This window comes from Vanacampus margaritifer, chromosome 6 (genome assembly GCF_051991255.1).
Source record: "Vanacampus margaritifer isolate UIUO_Vmar chromosome 6, RoL_Vmar_1.0, whole genome shotgun sequence".
Classification (NCBI taxonomy): Eukaryota; Metazoa; Chordata; class Actinopteri; order Syngnathiformes; family Syngnathidae; genus Vanacampus; species Vanacampus margaritifer.
This window is the reverse complement of record NC_135437.1, coordinates 26,832,800-26,854,264: the sequence shown is the minus strand read 5'-3', so window position 1 is coordinate 26,854,264 and position 21,465 is coordinate 26,832,800. Positions and strand designations below refer to the sequence as shown.

At 40.0% G+C, this 21,465-nt stretch overlaps 2 protein-coding genes across 4 annotated transcripts; one reads left to right on the top strand and one right to left on the bottom strand.

Annotated features, from left to right (window-relative positions):
- Window positions 1–1,509: 1,509 nt before the first annotated feature.
- LOC144053261 (forkhead box protein P4-like) lies at window positions 1,510–10,487 on the bottom strand. The gene is made up of 15 exons (XM_077567537.1): window positions 10,465–10,487; window positions 9,604–9,708; window positions 9,113–9,196; window positions 8,935–9,019; window positions 7,584–7,749; window positions 7,395–7,499; window positions 6,283–6,370; window positions 5,428–5,562; window positions 4,914–5,058; window positions 3,048–3,118; window positions 2,885–2,986; window positions 2,635–2,756; window positions 1,981–2,038; window positions 1,839–1,912; window positions 1,510–1,757 (listed from the first exon to the last, which is right to left on the bottom strand). The coding sequence occupies exons 2-15, from the start codon at window positions 9,694–9,696 to the stop codon at window positions 1,658–1,660; spliced, it is 1,428 nt and encodes a 475-aa protein (XP_077423663.1). The 5' UTR covers window positions 9,697–9,708; window positions 10,465–10,487; the 3' UTR covers window positions 1,510–1,657.
- Window positions 9,087–21,153, top strand: ppp1r3ab (protein phosphatase 1, regulatory subunit 3Ab). Of its 3 annotated transcripts, none has more exons than XM_077567536.1 (6): window positions 9,087–9,729; window positions 14,535–15,709; window positions 16,198–16,271; window positions 16,364–16,449; window positions 18,092–18,937; window positions 19,017–21,153. In XM_077567536.1, the coding sequence occupies exons 2-6, from the start codon at window positions 14,868–14,870 to the stop codon at window positions 20,892–20,894; spliced, it is 3,726 nt and encodes a 1,241-aa protein (XP_077423662.1). In that variant the 5' UTR covers window positions 9,087–9,729; window positions 14,535–14,867; the 3' UTR covers window positions 20,895–21,153. The 3 variants fall into 3 exon arrangements, with proteins under 3 accessions (XP_077423662.1, XP_077423661.1, XP_077423660.1); XM_077567535.1 differs by lacking the exon at window positions 9,087–9,729 and adding an exon at window positions 9,761–13,567; XM_077567534.1 differs by lacking the exon at window positions 9,087–9,729 and having other exon boundaries at window positions 9,761–15,709.
- The last annotated feature ends 312 nt before the right edge of the window (window positions 21,154–21,465 follow it).

Here is a 21,465-nt window from a genome sequence, read left to right as displayed (position 1 = left end):
ATGACGACGTCCTCATAGCATTAAATGACAAAAGAATTACCACATAACAGGTGCTCTACAAATTTGGCGGGCAAAAAATGTTGATTTAAAAAAAAAAAAAAAGCCTTTTTAATTAAGCGCTTAATCATGATTCATCCAAATTCTAACATGTGATTAATCGGATTCAAAGACTTTAATCGTTTGACAACTCTTGTTCCATTAGACTTGAAAGGATTACAATAATAAAGAACTCACATGAAGTACCATCAGAAGAGTCGGAACCTCTGAAATAGCTGATCTGGGAACAGTGCAGTTGTGATCAATAATTCAATGCCCTGGAAAATTGGGAATGAAATGATATGGCTGACTGAATGCTCTCATTATGTTACTAATCATGACACTTCAAAGCACATCTTTTCCTACAAATGAACTAAAATACATGAAATTGACAAACTGTATGTGAATCAAATAGAATTCCGCAGTCAATAATCAGTTAATCAATAAGTTAAGTTTATTAAGTAGACGTATATAGCACAACAAACAACATATGCAATAGACATCAACAATAACACTTGAAAAGGAAAATTAAAGCTACGTATGGGTCCACAAATTAGGGCAACGCGATGGCCTAGTGGTCGGGACGTCTGCTTCACAGTGCACAGTCCTTTAGTTCGAACCTCAATGGCTTTATTGTGTGGCGTTTCATGTTCTCCCCGTGATTGTGTGGATTTTCTTCAAATACTCCCAAAACAGGCACGTTGGATCATTGAAGCGTTTACAATGTCCATAGGTGCGAATGATGATGAATTTTGTGGTGTAATCCGTAGTATTACATCGAACCAGTCCGGGGTGCGAGCCACCTCAGGCCAAAGTCAGCAGGGACACACTGCAGCACACCTGTGAAAAGGGTTGGATTTCCACAATAGACACATAGTCAATAATACTTTTTTTCAGACCAGTACAAGTACAAGTATTGACTTTGAATACTCGCTGATAACGAGTACTTTTGAAATATCAAAAAATTGTGAACAAAGACCTTTCTGACGCAGATAATGATTTGCCAGTGTCATGCTGCCACAGTATAGCGCCAACTACTGCCAAGGAGGACTTACTCCATATCAGATTTTTTTTGTTTGTTTGTTTTTTTGCTTGATGTATCGCTGCAGCTTCCACAAATTCCTGATACCTTAAAATAAGAGTAGAGTATATTTTACATCCAGTGTTTTCTTAAAGACAAAGTCAACCTCCATTTTTTTTTGACAATATGTTCTATGCAGCTCTACTAGTCTAAATATGTCATTCTGGTTAATATTCCGTTAGTAGAATATGAGTTAAGCAGCAAAATCCAGCGGTTTTTAATCCATCTCAGGGGGCGGCCATTTTGCCTGAAGATGACATCAATGCTGCTCAGGTCTCAGGTAACAACCAATCACAGCACGGCTTCAGAAACAGGTGAGCTGTGATGTCATCTCTAGTCGACAGCAAGTGACAAAATGGCCGCCCCCTGAGATGGATAAAAACGTCTGGATTTTGCTTCATAACTCATACTCCACTAATGTAATATTGATCACAATGTCATGTTTAGACGAGTGAGGTCACATATAACATATTATTATCCCCAAAAATGTTTACGGTTGACTTCTTAAGTAATAGATTGACTTGTAACGTGCGTGAGGAGTCACAACAAGTCTTCATCGTTCATTTGAGCCCGGTTGAGTTGCAGACCGCCGTTGTTTTCCATCACGGATTCTTGTCGGTGAGCTACGTTCAAATGACAGCTGTAAGAAAAACAAAATGCCGTTTTTATCCCAGATTTTACACATGACTTTCAAGTTGTTGAAATACGCCAAAAGACTCACCGTTGTGCAGGCCAGTCCCACCTTTTGCCGTTTCCACACTTGAATGCCGGCGACGCTGTGTCTCCAAATGGCGTCTAGGAGCCAAAACCGAGCGTAAACATGTTTTGTCCGCCACTTTGTGTTGTGATTGAACACTTCTCACCTGTAAGATGCCGTTCAGAACCGACCCAATCGGGACGCTCTTCATCAGTAGTGGACTCCTGCGAGATGACAATCGTTTCATGAAAAATCCACGTAATGTTTTTTTTTTTTGGGGGGGGGGCATTAAAATGGAAGTCAATCTTAAACATTGCTTGATAATATTTTATATGTGAGCTCACAAGTCTCAACATGACATTCTGATTAATATTACATTTGTGGAATATGAGTTAAGCAGCAAAATCCAGCTAATTTTTATACTTCTAAGGGGGCGGCCATTTTGCCTCCTTGCTGTCGACTAAAGATGACATCAAAGTTGCTCAGGTCTCAGGCAACAACCAATCACAGCTCACCTGTTTTCTGAAGCTGCGCTGTGATTGGTTGTTACCTCAGACCTGAGCAACTACGATGTCATCTTTAGTCACAGCAAGGAGGCAAAATGGCCGCCCCCTGAGATGGATAAAAACGGCTGGATGTTGCTGCTTAACTCATATTCCACTAACGGAATATTAACCAGAATGACATATTTCGGTTAGTGGGGCTGCATAGAAACATATTGTCCAAAAATATTTTTAGGTTGACTTCCCCTTCCTGCTTAAATAAACTGTTGCCAAAAAGACGGACAACTCATGACTGCACCGCGTGTCCATCTACCGACCCCGTCATCTTCTGGGAGCGCCGCCGCTGATATTCCGCCTCGTCCACCGTCCACACGGCACCTTTGGGATGTTCCACGCGCACGAAGCATCTGTGCAGGCTCAGGTTGTGGCGCACGGCGTTCTGTCACAAACGGGACACGAACTCCGTTATCTTGAAAGAAAGATTTTTTTTAAAATTTGATTTAAAATCCCAAATTCTCTAGCTCCGCCCCTGTCGTCATGGTAACGATATCAATCTCATGTGCTTACCTTCCAGGTCGCAGCGTTGCGCCGGAAGAAGGCGAAGGTCCTGGTGAACCAGGTGTAGATCTGGTTGAGTGTTAGCTGCGTGTCTGCTGATTCGATGATGGCCTGCAGATGCAAATGTTACTCACGGAATAGAAACGAGGGCAGTTGTGTTGGTGGACTGCACCTGTCTTATTAAGGTTGCGTATGTAAAAGGTGGTCTGACGTCAGCGTTCTTGTAGAGTTCCTGTTCTTTTTCTGGGATAAGAGAAGAAAAAAAGATGAAAACACATATAAATAGTGGAAATAATTTGTAGTTTGTTCACGTTTTCTGGAGAATTATTATCAATTTTAACGTGAAAGTGTGTCTATTTTTGTGGAAGTTTGTGTTCAATTTCATGGGAATTTTTGTTGTTTATGCTAATTTTTGTGGAATTTTTTTTTTTGTCCGTTATTTAAGGTATTATATTGTTACCTTCAGGGGAATGTCCATGTTTACATGACTGTTTGCCTGTTTTGGGGGGATGTTTGTCCTTTTTTGATTTTTGTAGGATGTTTTTTTGGTCCGTTATTTGGGATAATGTGTTGCCATCTTCTGAGGAATTTTTGTCCATTTTTGTGGGGGATGTTTGTCAATTTCGGTGGAAATGTTTATTTTATTTCTTAGGATTTTTTTGGGGTGGGATTTTTTTGTCCATTATTTGGGGTAATATTTTATGTGAATTGTACGTTTTTGTGGGGGATATTTGTCCATTTTTTTGTTTTTGTTTTTTGTACATGCCGATTTTTGTGGGATGTTTTTTTGGGCCGTTATTTGGGATAATGTGTTGCCATCTTCTGAGAATTTTTTGTCCATTTTTACATGAATGTTCGTCCGTTTTTGTGGGAGATGTTTGTCAATTTTTGGGAAATTTTTGTTTCATTTGTTGGGATTTTTTTGTATGCCATTTTTTGGGGATTTTTTTGTCTATTATTTGCGGTAATATTTTGCCATGTTCAGAGGAATTTTTGTTTAATTTCATGGGATTTTTTTGTTGTTGTTTATGTATTTTTGTCCATTATTTGGCGTAATATTTTGCCATCTTCTGAGGAATTTTTGTCCATTTTTACATGAATGTTCAACCGTTTTTGTGGGGGATATTTGTCAATTTTTGTGGAATTTTTGTTTCATTTCATGGGATTTTTTTTGTGCCATTTTTTGGGGTAATATTTTGCCATCTTCAGAGGAATTTGTGTCCATTTTTTGACATGAATGTTTGTACTTTTTTGTGGGGGATATTTTTTCATTTTTGTTTTGTTTTCTGTACATGCCGATTTTTGTGGGATGTTTTTTTTTTGGTCCGTTATTTGGGATAATAAGTTGCCATCTTCTGAGGAATTTTTGTCCATTTTTACATGAAAGTTCATCTATTTTGGTGGGGGATGTTTGCCAATTTTTGTTTAAATTTTTGTTTCATTTCATGGGATTTTTGGTTGTTTATGTCATTTTTTGTCCATTAATTGGGGTAATATTTTGCCATCTTCTGAGGAATTTTTGTCCATTTTTTGACATGAACGTTTGTATGTTTTTGTGGGGATTTTTTTGTTCATTTTTGTGAATATTTTTGTTGAATTTTCATTGTAGGTCATTTATTTCCATCTTTTTGGTAATTATTGTCCAATTTACATTCTTTAAGGTGGATTGTGTTATGTGGGAGAATATTTTTTTAAGCACAGTTTAACTTGTAAGTACAATGCATTAGTATTTCAGATTTACCGGTAATCCTCTAGAACTGTTTTAAAACATTTACTTGTATTTAATTTGAATGTGCAATACCTTTTCATCTAGTTTGGGATAGCCTGTATTTCAATGCATAGCTGGTGTCTGGCAGAATCCACACCTTTCCAAAACCATCACTTTTTAGAAGTGGCATGTTTGTTAACCTTTTAACATTACATTGTCACCTAAAGCAAGCCATTTTCAAGATTTCCAAGTTGTATCGATTTGCACAATAACATTAAATGGACCAAATGTGGACATTGACAATATCAAAAATGTTGCTATATGTATGACCTGTAGAGCAGGCCAAGCGGTGATGGCGGCGTGTCACGGCCCCAGCACTCGACATAGGTGCGAGCCCCCCCGGCAGTGTGGCGCCAGCGGGGGCCAGAAGACGAGGCGGACTCGGCGAGGGCGGCTCGCAGGCGACCGAACTGGACTGCAAGCAAACAAAAGGACGCGTGAGGAGGGCGGCGTGACGGAGCGATTGGATTGGCCTCCTTTGGTCACCAGGAAGCACATTAGTCGCGGGGGGGGGAATTGTTTGGAGTGGTTCATTATGGGAGATGAACAAATGATTTGCTTTATAGTCTTAACGCTAACGTGACAGAAAAACAACAACGCCATTACTGATTAATAGTGAGTTCGAGTTTCTTGTCAAACTAAACATTGACTCTTGTGTAGTAGTTACTTTTGCTCATTGTGGACCAATGGTGGCAAAGTATCACTTTTACAAAAAAACGTATGATTCCACGAAAATGACGTCACACAATGTTTGTCCAAACAGACACCAGCACACGCAAGCCACCTGCGAGCAAAGCGAGTCGGCCGACATGTCACGTGGCGTCAGCAGCGCTCCCGCGGGGGTCAAGTTGGATTCCGCGGAGGGCGTCAGCTGAAGGTAAGCCGTCATCGCTCGCAGACGTTCTCGTTCTTTGTGCAGCTGAAAGGACGAAAAGACGAGAAAATCGGACATGGGAGGTTAGACTTTTGTTTGCAAGCTCTTTGGCGACAAGGGAACGCGTTCAGCCTTGGCGGGGTCTTTATTTTTAGTTGAGTCTTTTAAGTATATAAGAAATATTTATAATCATCGGCTATAAAAATTCATTTGAACTATTTCTATTAGTTTAACCTTTTTTTCCACTTTTGTTAACAAGATTATGAAAACCTAGATTTTTGTTATTGTACATTTAGAACAGATATAAAAAATGTCATTAATCGTGAGTTAACTAGTAAAGTCATACGATTAAAAAAATGTAATCGCCTGACGCCCTGAATTTTTAATAATCGTTTTTTTGTATTCATTCACTGCCATTGACGGTTATAAAGGTCAAAAATTCATTTGAACTATTTCTATTAGTTCAACATTTTTTCCCCCACTTTTGTTAACAAGAGTATGAAAACCTAGAATTTTTTTTATTGTACATTTAGAACCAACATAAAATTTGTCATTAATCGTGAGTTAACTAGTGAAGTCTTTTTTTAATTAATTTATGGCAGTGAATGAGTTAAAACTGCTTAATCAAATACTGTAAATTCATTGCAACTTAACAGCTTTTTTTTAAAAAAAAATACAATAATAAAACATGTTAATTTGCATATTGTCATTTGAGATCTCATGAATAGACTGTGCAGGTGTACCTAATGTTGTGGCCAGGCCCACCTGAATCTCCAGCTGATGAACCACTTGCATCTGGACTCGACACTGTGCTGCACTTTTGTCGTCCAATTTGTGCTCGCTGCGCAGGTGCCTGAAACACACGCACACATATTAAAAGAGAGTTTGCGGCACAAATTGATCTCCATTTCCACTTTCTTGAATGGAATCCAAGAGCACTGACATCGCTGTCAAGTGGAAACGATTCATCGCTAAATGTACACGTTTTGCTTTATAGCGAAAACACACAATTTTTCCTTTTGTCACATTTAATGCAAAACAAACAACTCTAAATTAACCATTTCTGTAATGTGTAATGCATCAGCATGTAAAAGCTCTTCAGCCATATTTTAACTCTTTGACTGCCAGACGTTTTTCAGAAAAGGGATGCCGTGGGTGCCAGCCGATTTAAGCATTTTGACTGATCTTTCAAGGTCCACAGAAAATTATGTGTTTGGACTATGGAAACACACATACTACCAAATGAAAGATTGGACTCTCATCTTTCATCAGAAAAAAAGTTTGTTTCTACCTTATTCCGTTTTTCAGTAATCAACAATAGAAAATGGTTAGTTTCACCTCTGTTTTGAAACAAACGTCTTTTAACGTCTTTGGCACTCCTCCATAGGATTTTACTAAACGTTATTTAACGTTTTTGGCAGTCAAAGAGTTAATGGTAACATATCCTTATTTATTGTTGTCAATGTATTTTTGAATGTAAAAAAAAAAAAAAAAAAACCTGAACAGTAAAGCATACTGAGTATTTTGAGTAGGATGTCAAATTATAGCTACAGAACAATACGATTTAATGGTTGAATGGGTCATTTCTAGCTAAATTGGATTATAAAAACTTAAGTTTGAAATTCCACCGTTCTTTTCAAAATTACAAGAACTTGCTAAAATTAAGTGTCCACATTAAAGGTAAACGAAAAAAAGTTGTTAAAGACAGGCAAATTACATATCAATATATATTTGTGGATTATTCCTTTTTTCGTTATTGTTTTCACATTCCAAATAAATTAATTTCCAAAGTCAGCCAGGGTCGTTTCTATCTCACCTGCCTCCAACCCTAATGAGCACTAAAAAAATAAACGGATGGACATTATTATTACACTTACTTTATAAACTGGCTGTAGTCTTGGCAGATGGACTCGCACCCGGGCCAGTTGCACACGCCGTGACCGTAGAGGATATTTGTCACTGTTGGGTCATCTGGACTCGAGCTAGATGGAAAAACCACATCAAGCGATGCAAACATTCCAAATACGACCGATGTTACCGTTTTAGCGCGAGAAGTGTCGTCGCACCGCATGTGAGGAGAAGGTGACAGGTCGCACGTTTGTCTCTCACTGGCTGTCTTCTCGTTATCAGCGTCTTCGTGATCGCACTTGCTGGAATTTTCTTCTTCTGCCGCTGCTGCGTCTTTTGTCATCTCCTTCCAAATGTGCTTCGACTCCACACAGCTGAAATCAGCTAACAGACTTAGTAGTTAATTAATACAGAATATCGGAGCATGAGTTCCTTCTTTTTATACTTTACCCTTTTTTTTTTTAAACTCTCCCTTTAAAGCCTGTTCTCACTTTATCGCGGTCAAGAAATATGAAACTCTTATATAACATCACTTTATGTAAACATGAAGAGGACTCTCACTCAGTTCTCCAAAAATCAAGCTTCTTTTTTTGTATTTGTCACATTCCCAGTTTACTGTAAAACTGGCACATAAAAAAGGGAGCGAAACACTGTTTATATAAACGGTATTTTTTTGACCATGTTGAATTTTTTAATTTGCCAATGAACCAAATACATTTTCCTTCATAAACACCTCAATCTTCAAGCAAACCATAGAATTTCATCTCACGAATGTTTGCTAGCTTAATGTTAGCTTGTAAAAAATGTGCATATGCTACCATAATTATAAACTTCCTAGCAACCTTCCGATAACTGCTACACTGCTGTCAAAGAAGGGCTGTTTGATTATGAAGAAGATATTAATCACGGTTTATTTTGGTAATAATAGAAATCACCATTAGGACAATTGTTTATTTTTTGGTACAAAACAATAAAATGATTAAATGTAAAACATATTAAGACAAATACATTTATTTGAAACACTATAATTATGCAAGTTCCTCTTGGATGAAACAATATGTATAAAAATAGTTCTTTTAAATTTTAAAAAGGTGCAAATGGATAAATTTAAACAACTCAAACAACACAAAATTAGTATTAATATATATATATATTTTTTTTTTACAATTATGCTGATTTTGCAATTGTGGAGGGTGATAATTGTAATTGAATTCCGATTAATTGCACAGCCCTATGTCAATGAACACGCAGACAAACTTAGTATAGGATCTTCTCTTTTTCTTCTTTTGCTCTTATTTACGATGCATCCAAATTTAGTAGAGCTCAGTGTTGCCCCGCATGTTGTGGCTCAACTTGGTACTACACCAAAGGCACGCTTGTGCCTGCTCCATATGTAAAGTGCTTTGAGACAATGAGATTTGGTACATTGAAAAAACAAAATTACAATAAACACTTAATGAAAATAAATAAATAAATTGATTGCTTATGAACATTGCAATCAATTTCAATCAATTTAAAATGAAAATCCGCAACAGATGAAAACTGATGTGGCAGGCGTTCACTGCTTACCTGCAGAGGAACGCGCCGACTGCTGTTGATGAAGATGCAGCTGGATGTGCAGGAGCTTCTGCAGCGCCAGCTGCTGCGCAAGGAGCTGGCAGACGGACAAAACACAGCACCAACTTGTCAAACCCCCCCCCCCCCCCAAAAAAACCAAAAAAGTGATATCGTGCATCTCAATCTTTACCTCTTTGCTTTTCTTTCGCGGCTGTTGCTGAAGCAACTGCACGTTGAGCTGCTGCTGTTTCCTGTAAAACTCTTTGAGACGATGCTGGAACGGTAAAAGCAGACATAGGATAGCGTACAGTGCCTTGCAAAAGTATTAGTCCCCCTTGAGCCACTTTAACATTCTGCACAGTTTGAGAGTTTAATTCAGTGATTCTTCATGTACCACTAGAGGGCGCCCTATCACATTTCAAGACACGTATCAAAAAATCTGTCTGGTGGTTCGCATTTCTGTACTTTAACGCTACTTTAATAACTGTCATACATTCACAGGGCTTAATACTAACTTTCCTCCAGTTCTGTCTCATCCGAATGCAGAGTAAGGCTTTCGTTACCATGACGACCAGTGGCAGGGTTTAGTATATTGCACCGAAGCAAGAGCTGCTCAAATTTTGCCAAATATGCCGACCACTTGAGCAACTATATGAAAAATAAAATGTAGCGTTTGGATACCCGATGGAGGATGAGGGCCCGCTGCTTGTGCTGCATCAGAGCATGCAGCTGACCGCTGGACAGAGGCCGCGATACCTGACGAGGAGTCATCATGGCGAGGAAGACCTGGATGAGGAATGACAAAAGGTCAGCTGGCGACACACACACACACACACACGCGCGTACAAAACAGCACAATCTTTCCCTGTCCAATTACAAGAAGATGGCGCGGCTGCCATTGAGCCTAAACGAGGTGTTCGCTGGGCTGAGACGTTCATTAAGCAGCGCAATTACATGCTTGTTGTGAGCCCTCATCGAAGTGTACGCCTGTTAACGAAGGCCAACACGCGCTGAATGACAACTGAACTCATTAACGTGTCAGGAAATGACCACTCGACAATATTTGGCTGGTACTGTATATGGATTTAATGCATAAAAATATAGAAATTGTTGGCGGGGAATTATTGCAAAAAACAACAAATATAATTATTTTTATTTATTTATTTTTAATCATTTAATGTTTTTGTTTCATCTTCTGATGTACTAACATAACAGATATAGATAATTCTTTGCAACTTTTTATATAGCTGTCAAAGGTCAACGGAGTTGCTAGCATTTGTTTTCTGCTGACTGGCACGTACGCCAAGTTGCTTGTTGCTAGGCAGAATTCTTCAGAATGCTTTGTTTTCCCTACTCAATTGACCAGTCAGTCAGTCAGTTGATGACAAATGGAATAAGTAGGCAAACAAAAAAAACTTTTCTTTTTTTTTTTTTTGCAATTGAGGTACCGCTATGTATTACCTCAAAGATGCTCATTTATTATTATATAAAACAATTTTGTATCATGTCTGAAGACAAGCGTGAAGATGATGGAGGTGTCACCTGTTTAAAATGAAAACTGTCCAAAGCGCCTCCTGCCCCTCCCCCTCCCCCTCCTCCTCCTCCTCCTGCTTCTGCCGTGTCTCCCCCGGGATCGAGGCGACCGCCTTCTCGGTTTGGGCGAGCAACACGAGAACGCTCAGGCATCACACTGCAGGTCAGCTGCAAAAAGTCCAAATAAGAAAAAATTACATTTACTATAAAGGGTTACACAGCAATCTATAAAAGTCTTTATTTTTATGATGATATAATTAAATACATTTGTATGAATATAATTTGTGAGTGATCTAATAATAGTAATATAAATGACTGCAGACTCACAATTTGGCAAGTTTGAGCCTAACATTCTGTGATTGTTCGATCAAGCTCCCACCACCCAACAACATATCAAATATAGTTATTTTCATTAATATACTCATACTAATGAGTTTATTTGTTTTTTAGGATTGTGTGGTATCGCTATTTAGCAAGCAGATGCTCATTGCTATGCTGTACTTATCAAAAGAGTCTTAACTGTTTCATAAAGTGAAAGTAAAAAAAATAAAGTAAAAATTATAATAAAATAATAGTAAATACATAATAAGTAATATATTAAGTATTAAAATATAATAAAAATATAATAGGTAATAAAGTAAAAATAACTATAATCTTATGGTAATTTTAACATTTCTATTACACTCACAAAAATACTTTTTTTCCTTGACACATTTCTGAAGTAATATTTTATGACATCACAAATTACCAGTGCTTTTACAAATATAATAACTTCATCATATCATGGGGCCCAATAGTGTAATTGCCCAAGTCATCTTTTTTTTTTGTTATTACTGTCATAACATTAGGAGAAAATAATAATAATAATAATAATATAAATAATAATAGTATCAATAATAATAACAATAATAATACTAATTTGCTTGCTAAAAATGTTGTTGTTCTTTGTGTCAACCAGGTAATCTGCAAACGTTTAATGTATACAATTGGACTCTTCTTGTTTGTTGATTTAAAAAAATAAAAATCTTGTTTTCTGCAAAAAAGATTAAAAATGACGTAGGCATTTATGCTACAGTATTAGACTAATGATATGTTTATTATTGCCGTTGAAGTTTGCAGTCGTATATCCGTGCATGCCATCGTGCCGAGAGATGTTTTGAATATTGTGACCCTCTCATACGGCTAAATAATAACCAAAATATATATATTTTTAAATAAATAAAAAAACTTGCCATTGTAGATGACTGAAAACTACAACAACAATCAGCGTACAATTAATTTTAAAAAGCGTTATGGTTGTATATGTGCGTATTTTAAGTAACGCATACGAGCCATCAAGCCTGTAAATATTTCAGCAGTGAAATGCATCAAATGTACTCACCGTCCTGTTGTGGAGTTGCAAGTGAAGTGAAGCCTGCACTCAGTGTTGTCAGCTCCTGCAACCAAGTGAGGATGAAGATGCCATGAAGAAGCTACCTGAGTGGGAGGAGCCACAAATTAGACAAGGAGGGTGTGGGAAAACCAGCAAATGAGCAGGCGCTTCAGATCTATTTATGACTTGATTGTTACATTTCTCCAAAATCAATATATCACAGAGTCACATGAGACACATCCAAGTATAAATACACAACAAACAAACAAGCAAGTGTCGTTTATATTTGTCTTTGGGACAGGACAAGTATAGTCTGAGAGAGCGTGTGTCCTCATTTAGAACATCTGTCACATTCTTTATCAAAGGCTGATTTAGTGGTTCAGGTGTAAGGAAGTTAAGCTGTGAATTTTTTTTTTTTGTTTTATTTGCTTGTACTGTTTAAAGTGTTCCACTTTAATAAGGACAAGGTGAACCTTGTGCTGGTTGAAAAAAGGCAAAGCGAGCTCGTGCTGTGTTCATGTTCGCACACGCTACATGGAGTGCGCGATAGCCTATGTTAGCATTTGATCAATTCTTCTTTGAAATAGTACCTACGACATTATGGATCTGCCTTAGGCCCTTTTCGGTTCAGTCTGCCGGCTTATAGCTATATGTTAGCATATTAACTGTTAGCATGGTAGCATTTGATTCATTTTTGTTTCAACTAAAAGAGACTAGACTAAAACACACGACATAATTCCGTTGTGTCTCTATCCTACCGTCTTTTTCAGTCTAGTTTTTTTTTTTTGCTAACATATTAGCATGTCAACTCTTAGCATGTTAGCATTCGATCCATTCTCATTTAAAATCGTACCAGAATAATGTGACATAAGGGCCCCTCCAAAAGTAATGGAAAGGCAAGGTAAAAAAAAAGGACAAAATATGTAGGCTAATATTTTTTAAACCAATATACATAAGAGTATCTTATATTTTAATTATTAACTGCATACATCACTGAGCCACTCATCAAGTAACAAAAGCTTTGACTCAAACAAAAAATACTGTGTCAAAATTCTCCTTCAAAGATGGCACTAAACTACTGAACAGTTTTGAATATTAACTACAAGAACTCATTTTTGTTCAAAGTATTTTATTTAAACCTGATAATTTTGCCAAGTCCTGAGGTCAGAGAGCGACTGTCGGAGGCGCCACAGATATGAAAACTAGATAAGCTAGTGCACTGTAGCAGCACGGCTAACCAACGTGCCCACACGGCGGCCATATTGGGAGTGGCAAAGTTTCCATCAAAGGTAATGAATGCATTAACGTGTTCATTTCTCTACTGATTTCCAATTCCTTTGTCATAATTTTATGATGTTGTGCGCATCCGTATGCAGCATAAGAATAACCGATCACACACAGATGTTCTAGTAAAGAGACTATTAGTTTCTCCATTTAGTAACCAAAGTTTTAAAAAAGAAGGGATTGGAATGTTCTGTATTTCATGTCATGTTGGTGTTTGGGGTGCATATGGATGGCTGTGATTGGTCGACTCATATTGTAGTTAATGCCTTCATTGTTGGCAATACTACATGAAGAAGAAGTCAGGCTAGTAATGTAGCAATTTCTTTTGGCAGAGATGTGAGGGAGGGGTGAAGTGAGGCTTCATTCCAAACTTGCTGGCAGCTTCCGCTTTAATGACCAGGCACATTTGCGGAGGGTTGTAGACTAGAGGGAGATTACCGTTTTGTGCTTGAGGGGGTAAGTCACTTCATCAAAGCCATAGCAGCCATTTTGAGACAAAGGCACACGTCCCCTTTTGCTTTATTAAAGTTCCCTTTCTGCCTCCGTGGTCATGATCTTTGTGCCATCAGTGCTATCCGTAGCATCACAAAAAGACAAGAAAATGCATAACATTATTATTATTTTAGCTTTATTGATAACTTGCCATATTGCACTGAGCAGCTAGGACAAAGACGTGTAGGCCTTCTGTTTTCTTACATCATACACGGATGCCTTGAGATACGAGTAACCCGACTTGTAACCATAAAACAGAGTTACTGTTATTGTTCCCTCACTTTTCGCTGGCAGGGCTGGACTGGCCATCTGGCATACTGGGCCGGCATCTTTTGGGGCCGATACATGGCTTTTTAGTTAATATTTTCCTCCATTTTTTTAAGAGCCTGACCCACAATTTAGAGGGACTAGTCCATTAATCCATTTTAAACATGGACAGCAAACTGATCCAACATCAGTCAATATCAGTGGCAATGTATTAAGACAGGTGGGATCAGGAGTCAGGCCGGTGGGCATAAGTGAAAATGCCAGGGCCATTTTTTTGTGCCAGTCCAGCCCTGTTTGCTGGTGATACATTCAAAGCCCCAAAGTTTTTTTTTTGTACCTCCAGTGGCGAAGTCATGCACGCATCTTTCCATTATTTTTACATTACATACATTTTTTTTTTTTTTTTTTTCGTGAAGATTGGAACAGATTATAAGCATTTCCATACATTTCAATGATGAAAGATAATTTGAGCGTGGTCATGAACATTAAACAGACTGTTGATATTTTTAAGAGGAGGCTCAAAACACACTTTTTAGTAGTTTGTGATCTCTTAATAGATTTTATGGTTATCCTTCGGTGCAGTAAGAAAAGAGAGATTATTTCATGTTTAAGCGTACCCTCTTTGAGACAACAATAAAGCTACATATTCCTCTTTCTTTATTAGCTCAAGAGCTAACCTTTGTGGCAGCGGTACGATACGGACGGCCTGCAAGGAACAACACGGGTCGTGGAGGAAAAAAACGCACGATAGAAATATCTGAAGTCGGATAAGAAAGTAATCATGCTACGTGCACTTATCAGCGTGACGGAATTGTCACGAGGCCGTGAGAGCCTCAAGCGAAAACTCTGGTGACTCACAGAGGCGGCCGGGTGATATTTTCTGCACCCGAGCTTTGACTGTACATACTTCAACTCCCTTCCCGCCTATTTTTAGTGTTGGCCCTCGCAACAATGTCATGCGTAACTCGACGCCATCTGTTAAGTCACGGCTTGTTGAATGTCACTTGACAAGAGGCAGAGGCGTCGCGATCACCTTCCTGTCCGCTCTCCTCGGTCCAGCGCCCCCATGGAGCTCGAGGGACAAGCCAGACCGGCCCGGAGTTGTCGCCTCCTCCTGCCGGGCCCGGACTCGGATGAGGACGAGGGCGAGGTGGTGATCAGCATCAGGCCCAAATCTTCTCCCCTGCCGCGGAGGAGGAGCTCGATCTCGGACGAGGACTCTGAGCCCGAGCTGACGCCTTGCGCCTCCAGGCGGGTGTCCTTTGCGGACGCCAAAGGCCTCAGTTTGGTGCAGATGAAGGAGTTTGATTTGTGGGACGTGCCCAATCCGCCGGGAATGGACTTCCTGGATGGCGAGGGAGTATCTGCAGAGGAGTACTCCCTGTCTCCTCTGACTTTTCAGTCCCCGTTGTCTCCAGAGGATCTGCTGGTTAGGGTCCAGGAGCAGAAAATAGAGCTGGAGTACCTGGAGTTGATCCCGGGTACGACCACTCTGAGAGGGCTGATCTGCGTCCTCAACATGTCCTTCCATAAAGCCGTCTACGTTCGGGCCACTTTGGACTGCTGGGCCAGCCATTTTGATCTCCTGACCGAGTACATCCCCGCCTCCGGCGACGCTCATATGGACCGCTTCTCCTTCAAGCTCACCTTAGTGCCGCCCTTCCGAGAGCAGGGATCCCGAGTTGACTTTTGCCTGCGGTACGAGACGCCCGTGGGAACCTTCTGGGCCAACAATAACAACGAGAACTACGTGCTGTTGTGCCACCAAAGAACCAGGCAGCTGAGGGAGAACCCCCACAAGCAAAATGGGCTAAAGAAAAGCTGCCTAAAGACTGTGAGGTACGACGGGGCACTCTAAAAGCACAAAATGCCTCAAATAATGGAAACATTAGCATTTAGTGGAGGAAAATTTAATTGTTGCACAGTATAGATTGTACTTCTGATTGTTTAAAGGTCAATCATCTAAAGGTCAAACATCCGGGTACCTGCTAGTGCGTGCGTCGTCTGAAATATCACACCAAGGCACATATTTTACAGCATTAACAAACTCTTACAAAAAGTATATATGCATTGAATAATGACAATTTACTCACAAATGTACTTGAGTGTGGTGTTTACATAAACAAAAAGCTACTCGGTTGTTTGAATGGCAACAGGTGGATACACAGTTTAAATGTACCTAAATTGTATTGAATTGTCCTGCCTGTCACTATAGGAACAACACGTAAATACTATTTTTTTGATTACGACCAAAAAATGCTTCTTAGATAGACTTTCATTGCAACGATACCAGCATTCCATACTGCATACTATTTTTTTTGTTTTAGTTGCAGACCTGACAGCCACACCTTTGTGGACGACACTTGGGAAATACCATCATCCCAAAGAATCCTGTCAGAAGGTACAAACGTATTTTCTTATATCCATGGATCAATGTATTTATAGGGACGGGGGGGGGAACGAACAAACGCAAAGCCTTTTTATTCTCTACAGGTGGGGCAACAAATGGAGAAAAAGTTGACAGTGATCAAGTCGTCCATCTTCCTTATCAGTCAGAAAAGGACAAGAACAGTTTACAGGTACACTGATGACGACAACTTGCCATTTGCTGCATAGCTCATACGCTTTAATTATTTATGCACCACATTTATCTTGATTTTGTTTGTATTCAAATCTGGGCTGCCACAAAGTATCAGGCGTTATTAACTCAATTGCACCCAAAAACGTATAAACACGTTAAATTTTAAATATTGCCATGGTCCCAAAAACGTATTTATATGTTTTTTTTATGCTACAGCATACAGAAGGCTTGGATGCAGCCTCTCAACTGAAGAGAACGCCTAAAGCAATGGTAGTTATTACAAAAACGGCCAGCAGGTGGCAGCAGAGTATAAGAGATCAACCAGGGCCATGTTGCAAAAAGGCTCTTTTCCCAAGTGTTAAACAGATTTGTAAGTAATGATGAAACTTAGCTATGTTCTAATGCTAATTGCAGCAAAACTGAAACAGATAAAAAAAAATAGACTTACATATAAACATGTTCTATTTTAAATATTGCAATGGTCCCAAAAACGTATTTATATGTTTTTTATGTTTATTTTTTTATTTTTATGCTAGAGTTTTAATGCAGCCTCTGACCTGAAGAGGTCGCTTAAAGCAATGGTAGTTATTACAAGAAACGGCCAGCAGGTGGCAGAAGAATATAAGAGATCAGCCGGGGCCATGTTGCAACAAGCTCTTTTACGCAGTGTTTTCAACAGGTTTGTGAATAATGATGAAGCTTAGCTTTATTGTAATGAGTTTTTCTGCAAAACAGAAACAGATACAAATATAGAAGAGACTCTAATCTTTATTTTAGTAGGTTCCATGTTTTTATAGCAATAGAACACAATATTCTGTGGGCTTTGCAAAATCAGTCAAAATCCAGTAAAACAAGCCGGGAGCGAAGGGGGTTGCTTCAGTGAAAATGGCTGGGAGTGAATGAGTTAAGCCTCACCGTCACTTGTTTCTACTTCTTAAGCTAATTAATAGTACTTGAGTTGTATAGAGTTGTTTTAGTGGACTCAACTCAACATGTCTATTATAGATTTGCCGGACGGGTGTTTGTGGAAAACAAACATTTGTAATTTGGGTGAGAAATATTTGTTGTGACACCAGTCGTGGGATTTTTTTTCCGACTCACATTAGACTGTGATGCGCTATGTGCTCCCACTAGATTAGTCTAATAACATTAATCAGATTAATCTATCCATTTTCATCCATCAATGGGTGCAGCCATTTTGGCATGCTACTGCCACCTGCTGCCGACTAAAATTTACATCAAAGAGCCCTCAACTCGCATTGCGGGAAAAAAAGATGCTATGTCATAAGTTATTTTTAATTATTATTACTTTATAATTGTTATTATCCTTTTATTAGATTTGCAACACAATTTGAAATGAGGATAGTGGCTTTTTTAATCTGGAAATATGGAAAATGGCTGTGATGTCATGCAGCGTCACAATGGAGGTGTACAAAAAAATTGTATTGCACACATTAAAGGTATTAAGATGGCGTCAATATTCAGGTCAAGGTCAAATTTCGGTTTCTGAAACATTTGGAACAAACTGTTTACACGCATGAGCAGATAATCACCCCTGCATACGTTGCATTCATTTCAGCATCATGCAAAGTATAAATAAATTGTGATTCATATCTCTCCCTCTTGTTGACGGCGGACAGGCTGAGTCTGAGAACAGGCAGAACTGCCGCCAAAGAAATCGGCGAAAGGCGGCCCGAATGGCTCGGTTGAGGGACTACTTTGAAACAGACGCCGCACTGGATGACGAAAGTGACGCGTCACATCCAGAAAACAAAGATATCCCAGTGGAGGATCAGGCAGATGTGCAGTCTCTGTCTGAAGAGAAACCAAAACTTTCTGAAGGCTCTTACAGTATTATGGAAAAAAATTTCCGCGAAACTCCACAAGACAAGACACAGGCACATAATGAACCACAAACACCCGAGGACATGAATTTGGCTTCATTAAGACGAGGCAACGCTAGCACAGACACGTCAAATGATGAGGCTCCTCCCACTGAACATTGCAACACTTTTGTCTTCGAGGCTGAAGAGACGAACGGGACCTGCCAAAATCGAAGCAACGGCTTCACGTTTGAAACCGCGGTACCTCCTCTGTGCCGTCAGACGCTAGGCAGGAATGACGATCGGACAAGTCCAGAACAGACCGAGCCAAAAGTTCAAGAAAATTTGATCAGGAGCAAAAATCAGGTCCCGCTTGCGGCAACTTTTCAGAAGCTGGTTAAAGATGTGGATCAAAAAGCCAGTTTGAAGCATTCAAAGTGGTCTGATTCAGAAGATTTTGCGATGAACTCAACAGGCAATGCGCAAGACCATGTGATCAAGAACGCCACTGATAGTCGCTTTGATGCCAATCTGAATGTTCCTCTCCCGGAAAACGGCACATTGAATGGTGAAGAGGGTGCAGCTGAAGCTCAAAGAAACTCCAACGTAACGAAGATTCACAAAGATTTGGATTTACCGTCAGGATTCTCAAGCCCAATTCAGGTATCGGGTATCCGTCTGCCAAGGCATGAACTGTCAGGAAAAGCTAAAAAATGATGTGACACTTTTCTTCCCTTTTCAGAAACTGGTTAGCGACAACGAAGATCACCAGACCCGTTTGGGGTGTGCAGACTGGTCCAACACAGAAAGTTCTGTGGCGCAAGCAACAGAAAATACACAGAGCCATGAACACATTTTGGAAGATATGCTCAAGAACTCAACTGAACACTGCTTGGATGACAATTTGAATGTTCCTGTTCCTGAAGACGACACTTCGAATGGTACCCAAACAAGAATAAGCTTAATAAAGAATAACACGGATCTGGTGTTACTATCATGGGATTTTCAAACCACTCCGGTACCAGCAATGCCATTGTTAGAACCTTTAAGTGAAACTAAAACTGATGACCCACTTCTGCCACCTCTTCAAAGTCAATCAGAGTCTGTTAGCGACCGCGTTCATCAGCAAGCTAGTTTGGAGCTAGCAGATTGGTCAGAAGATGCTGTGACAAAATCAACGGAAAAGACACAGAATTATGACCAACTTGAGGAAAATGTGATCAAGGACTCAACCAAAGAATGTTTTGACAAGGATTTGAATGTTCCACTTCCTGAAGATGGTTATGCTAATGAAAGTCAAAAATGGGATCATAGGCACACAGATGGTCAATCAGAGCCGGATCATGCTGATGGGTCTGATGTTGAACGTTCTGAGGTAGAGTCAACAACCAGTTCCCCTTCAGAACCTGTAAACCAAACCAAAGTCTTCAGAAATGCAGTCAATGACGGACCACCCACGCAAGAGCCCGCTAGAACACCCGCGGATTTCATTGGAAGTCAACGGGAAATATGTTGCATTGGAGATGAAAGGCGGCGCCATTTCCAAGAAGGTGACGACGAGATGACGCACAACGATCGCTCGCAATGTGCCTCGTTTTTCAAAGATGAAGCAAACATTTCGCAAATAGCACAAAGCTCCGCAGAGACACGCGATGCTCAAAATTTGGAGACCAGAAAGGTGGAGGAAGAGGACGGGGATGATGCCAAGGAGATTCAGAAATGTCCAGAAATAGACAAACCGCGTGACCTGGAGGAAGAAACCGAGATGGCGTCTCCTGAGGCGGAAGAGCCCGAAGATGGCGATGAAGAACATGCGGAGATGATATTTGACGTTGCGGATGTTGGAGAAGCTGAAGAAGGCTTTGCGGAGATGAAGGAAGACAAAAGAAAGGTTGAAATGTGGGACGAGGAGGTCAACCATGAAGATGCAAAGTTGGTCGATACAGAGAATAAAGAGCGGCAAATCTCAGGTGATGACACAGAAGACAAAGACCACGTGAGGTCGGAATTCGATCAAAACAAGCTTAAGGATGCTCGCTTGAGTTCTCTCATTGGACGGAATCCAGAAGACACGGATGTCCAAGATGAAGTCGACAAGACCGATGAGATTGCGGACGGGTTGCGTGTCTTTGCCGAGCAAACCGAGAGCGACGACGCCTCGGCGGAGTCCGACTCTGACGACGAGGTGGAGCTCTACATGCACTGCCTCCGCGCGGTCCAAACCAAAGACCAGAGCGCCGAGGCGGCTTTCAGCCTGAGCAAGAGGCCCGCTCTGAACAAAAGCAGACCTCTGCCCTCACCCATGCCGTCCATCAGCGAGTCTGTGGACGAGGAACCCGCCGGCTGCCTCCAGGACAAGCGCGAAGATGCGCAGACAGACAACGCAGCTCAGCCGCAGCCGAGCGAATCGGAACGCACCGGCAAAAACATGGCAGGACGAAAGAGCGGGTCCTGCGGTTGCATCTCCAAAACGTTGTTGTATGTCACCTTGTTAGCGGTGTTTGTAGTCACGGCTTACAATTACGACTTTCTGGCTTGTTTTGGCCTTTATTTGATTTCTGTGGTGTGGCTTTTGAGTCAAGGAGAGAAACAGCCCATTAAAGACAACTCAGTTGGTTAAATTCCGTTTGGAAAAATGTATTGCAGTTCTGATTGAAATTCCAATGTAACATTCACATATATAACAAAACACTACTTTCCTTGCTTTATTGGATTTTTTTAAAAAATCATGTTCCCACTGTACGTTGTCAAATTTCAAAAAGGTCTTTTACTCAACATTCAAGCAAGAATTATACCACTGACCACTATATGAGGAAATATGATAGTTTGAAGACTGTTTTAAGATGACAATAACTAATAAATATTTTCTGTAAACTCTGTCACAGCGTGTATAAAATGTAAACAAAAACCTTGTGCTGTGTGAAGGATTGCTGTATGTGTTGACCAGAATGTTTGGAAAGTCACTGTGCAAGGCTCAAAAAGACTTTTCTTTGCGGAGCAGTGCTGAGAATCAAATTACTTGATTTGTGTTATGTCAATCTTGTATAGCTTAGCAATTATGGCTTTTCCGTCATACCTTGACATCCCTTGGAGAAATGACAATAGTCAGAAATGTGGCTTATTTGCTGCCATGGAGACGATTGAGTGACTCTGCATAACTAGTAGTTAGCCATAGCGAGCTTATTAGCTAG

Bases quoted from the DNA above. Each gene is read 5' to 3' on its own strand.
- LOC144053261 (XM_077567537.1), bottom strand. From the start codon at position 9,696: ATGATGACTCCTCGTCAGGTATCGCGGCCTCTGTCCAGCGGTCAGCTG. The intron at 9,020-9,112 runs GTAAAGATTGAG...TCCGTCTGCCAG, and splicing joins CGCGAAAGAAAAGCAAAGAG to CTCCTTGCGCAGCAGCTGGC. The intron at 7,500-7,583 runs GTGCGACGACAC...TTTTCCATCTAG, and splicing joins TCACCTTCTCCTCACATGCG to CTCGAGTCCAGATGACCCAA.
- ppp1r3ab (XM_077567536.1), top strand. From the start codon at position 14,868: ATGTCACTTGACAAGAGGCAGAGGCGTCGCGATCACCTTCCTGTCCGC. The intron at 16,272-16,363 runs GTACAAACGTAT...TATTCTCTACAG, and splicing joins CCAAAGAATCCTGTCAGAAG to GTGGGGCAACAAATGGAGAA. The intron at 16,450-18,091 runs GTACACTGATGA...GACGGCGGACAG, and splicing joins AGGACAAGAACAGTTTACAG to GCTGAGTCTGAGAACAGGCA.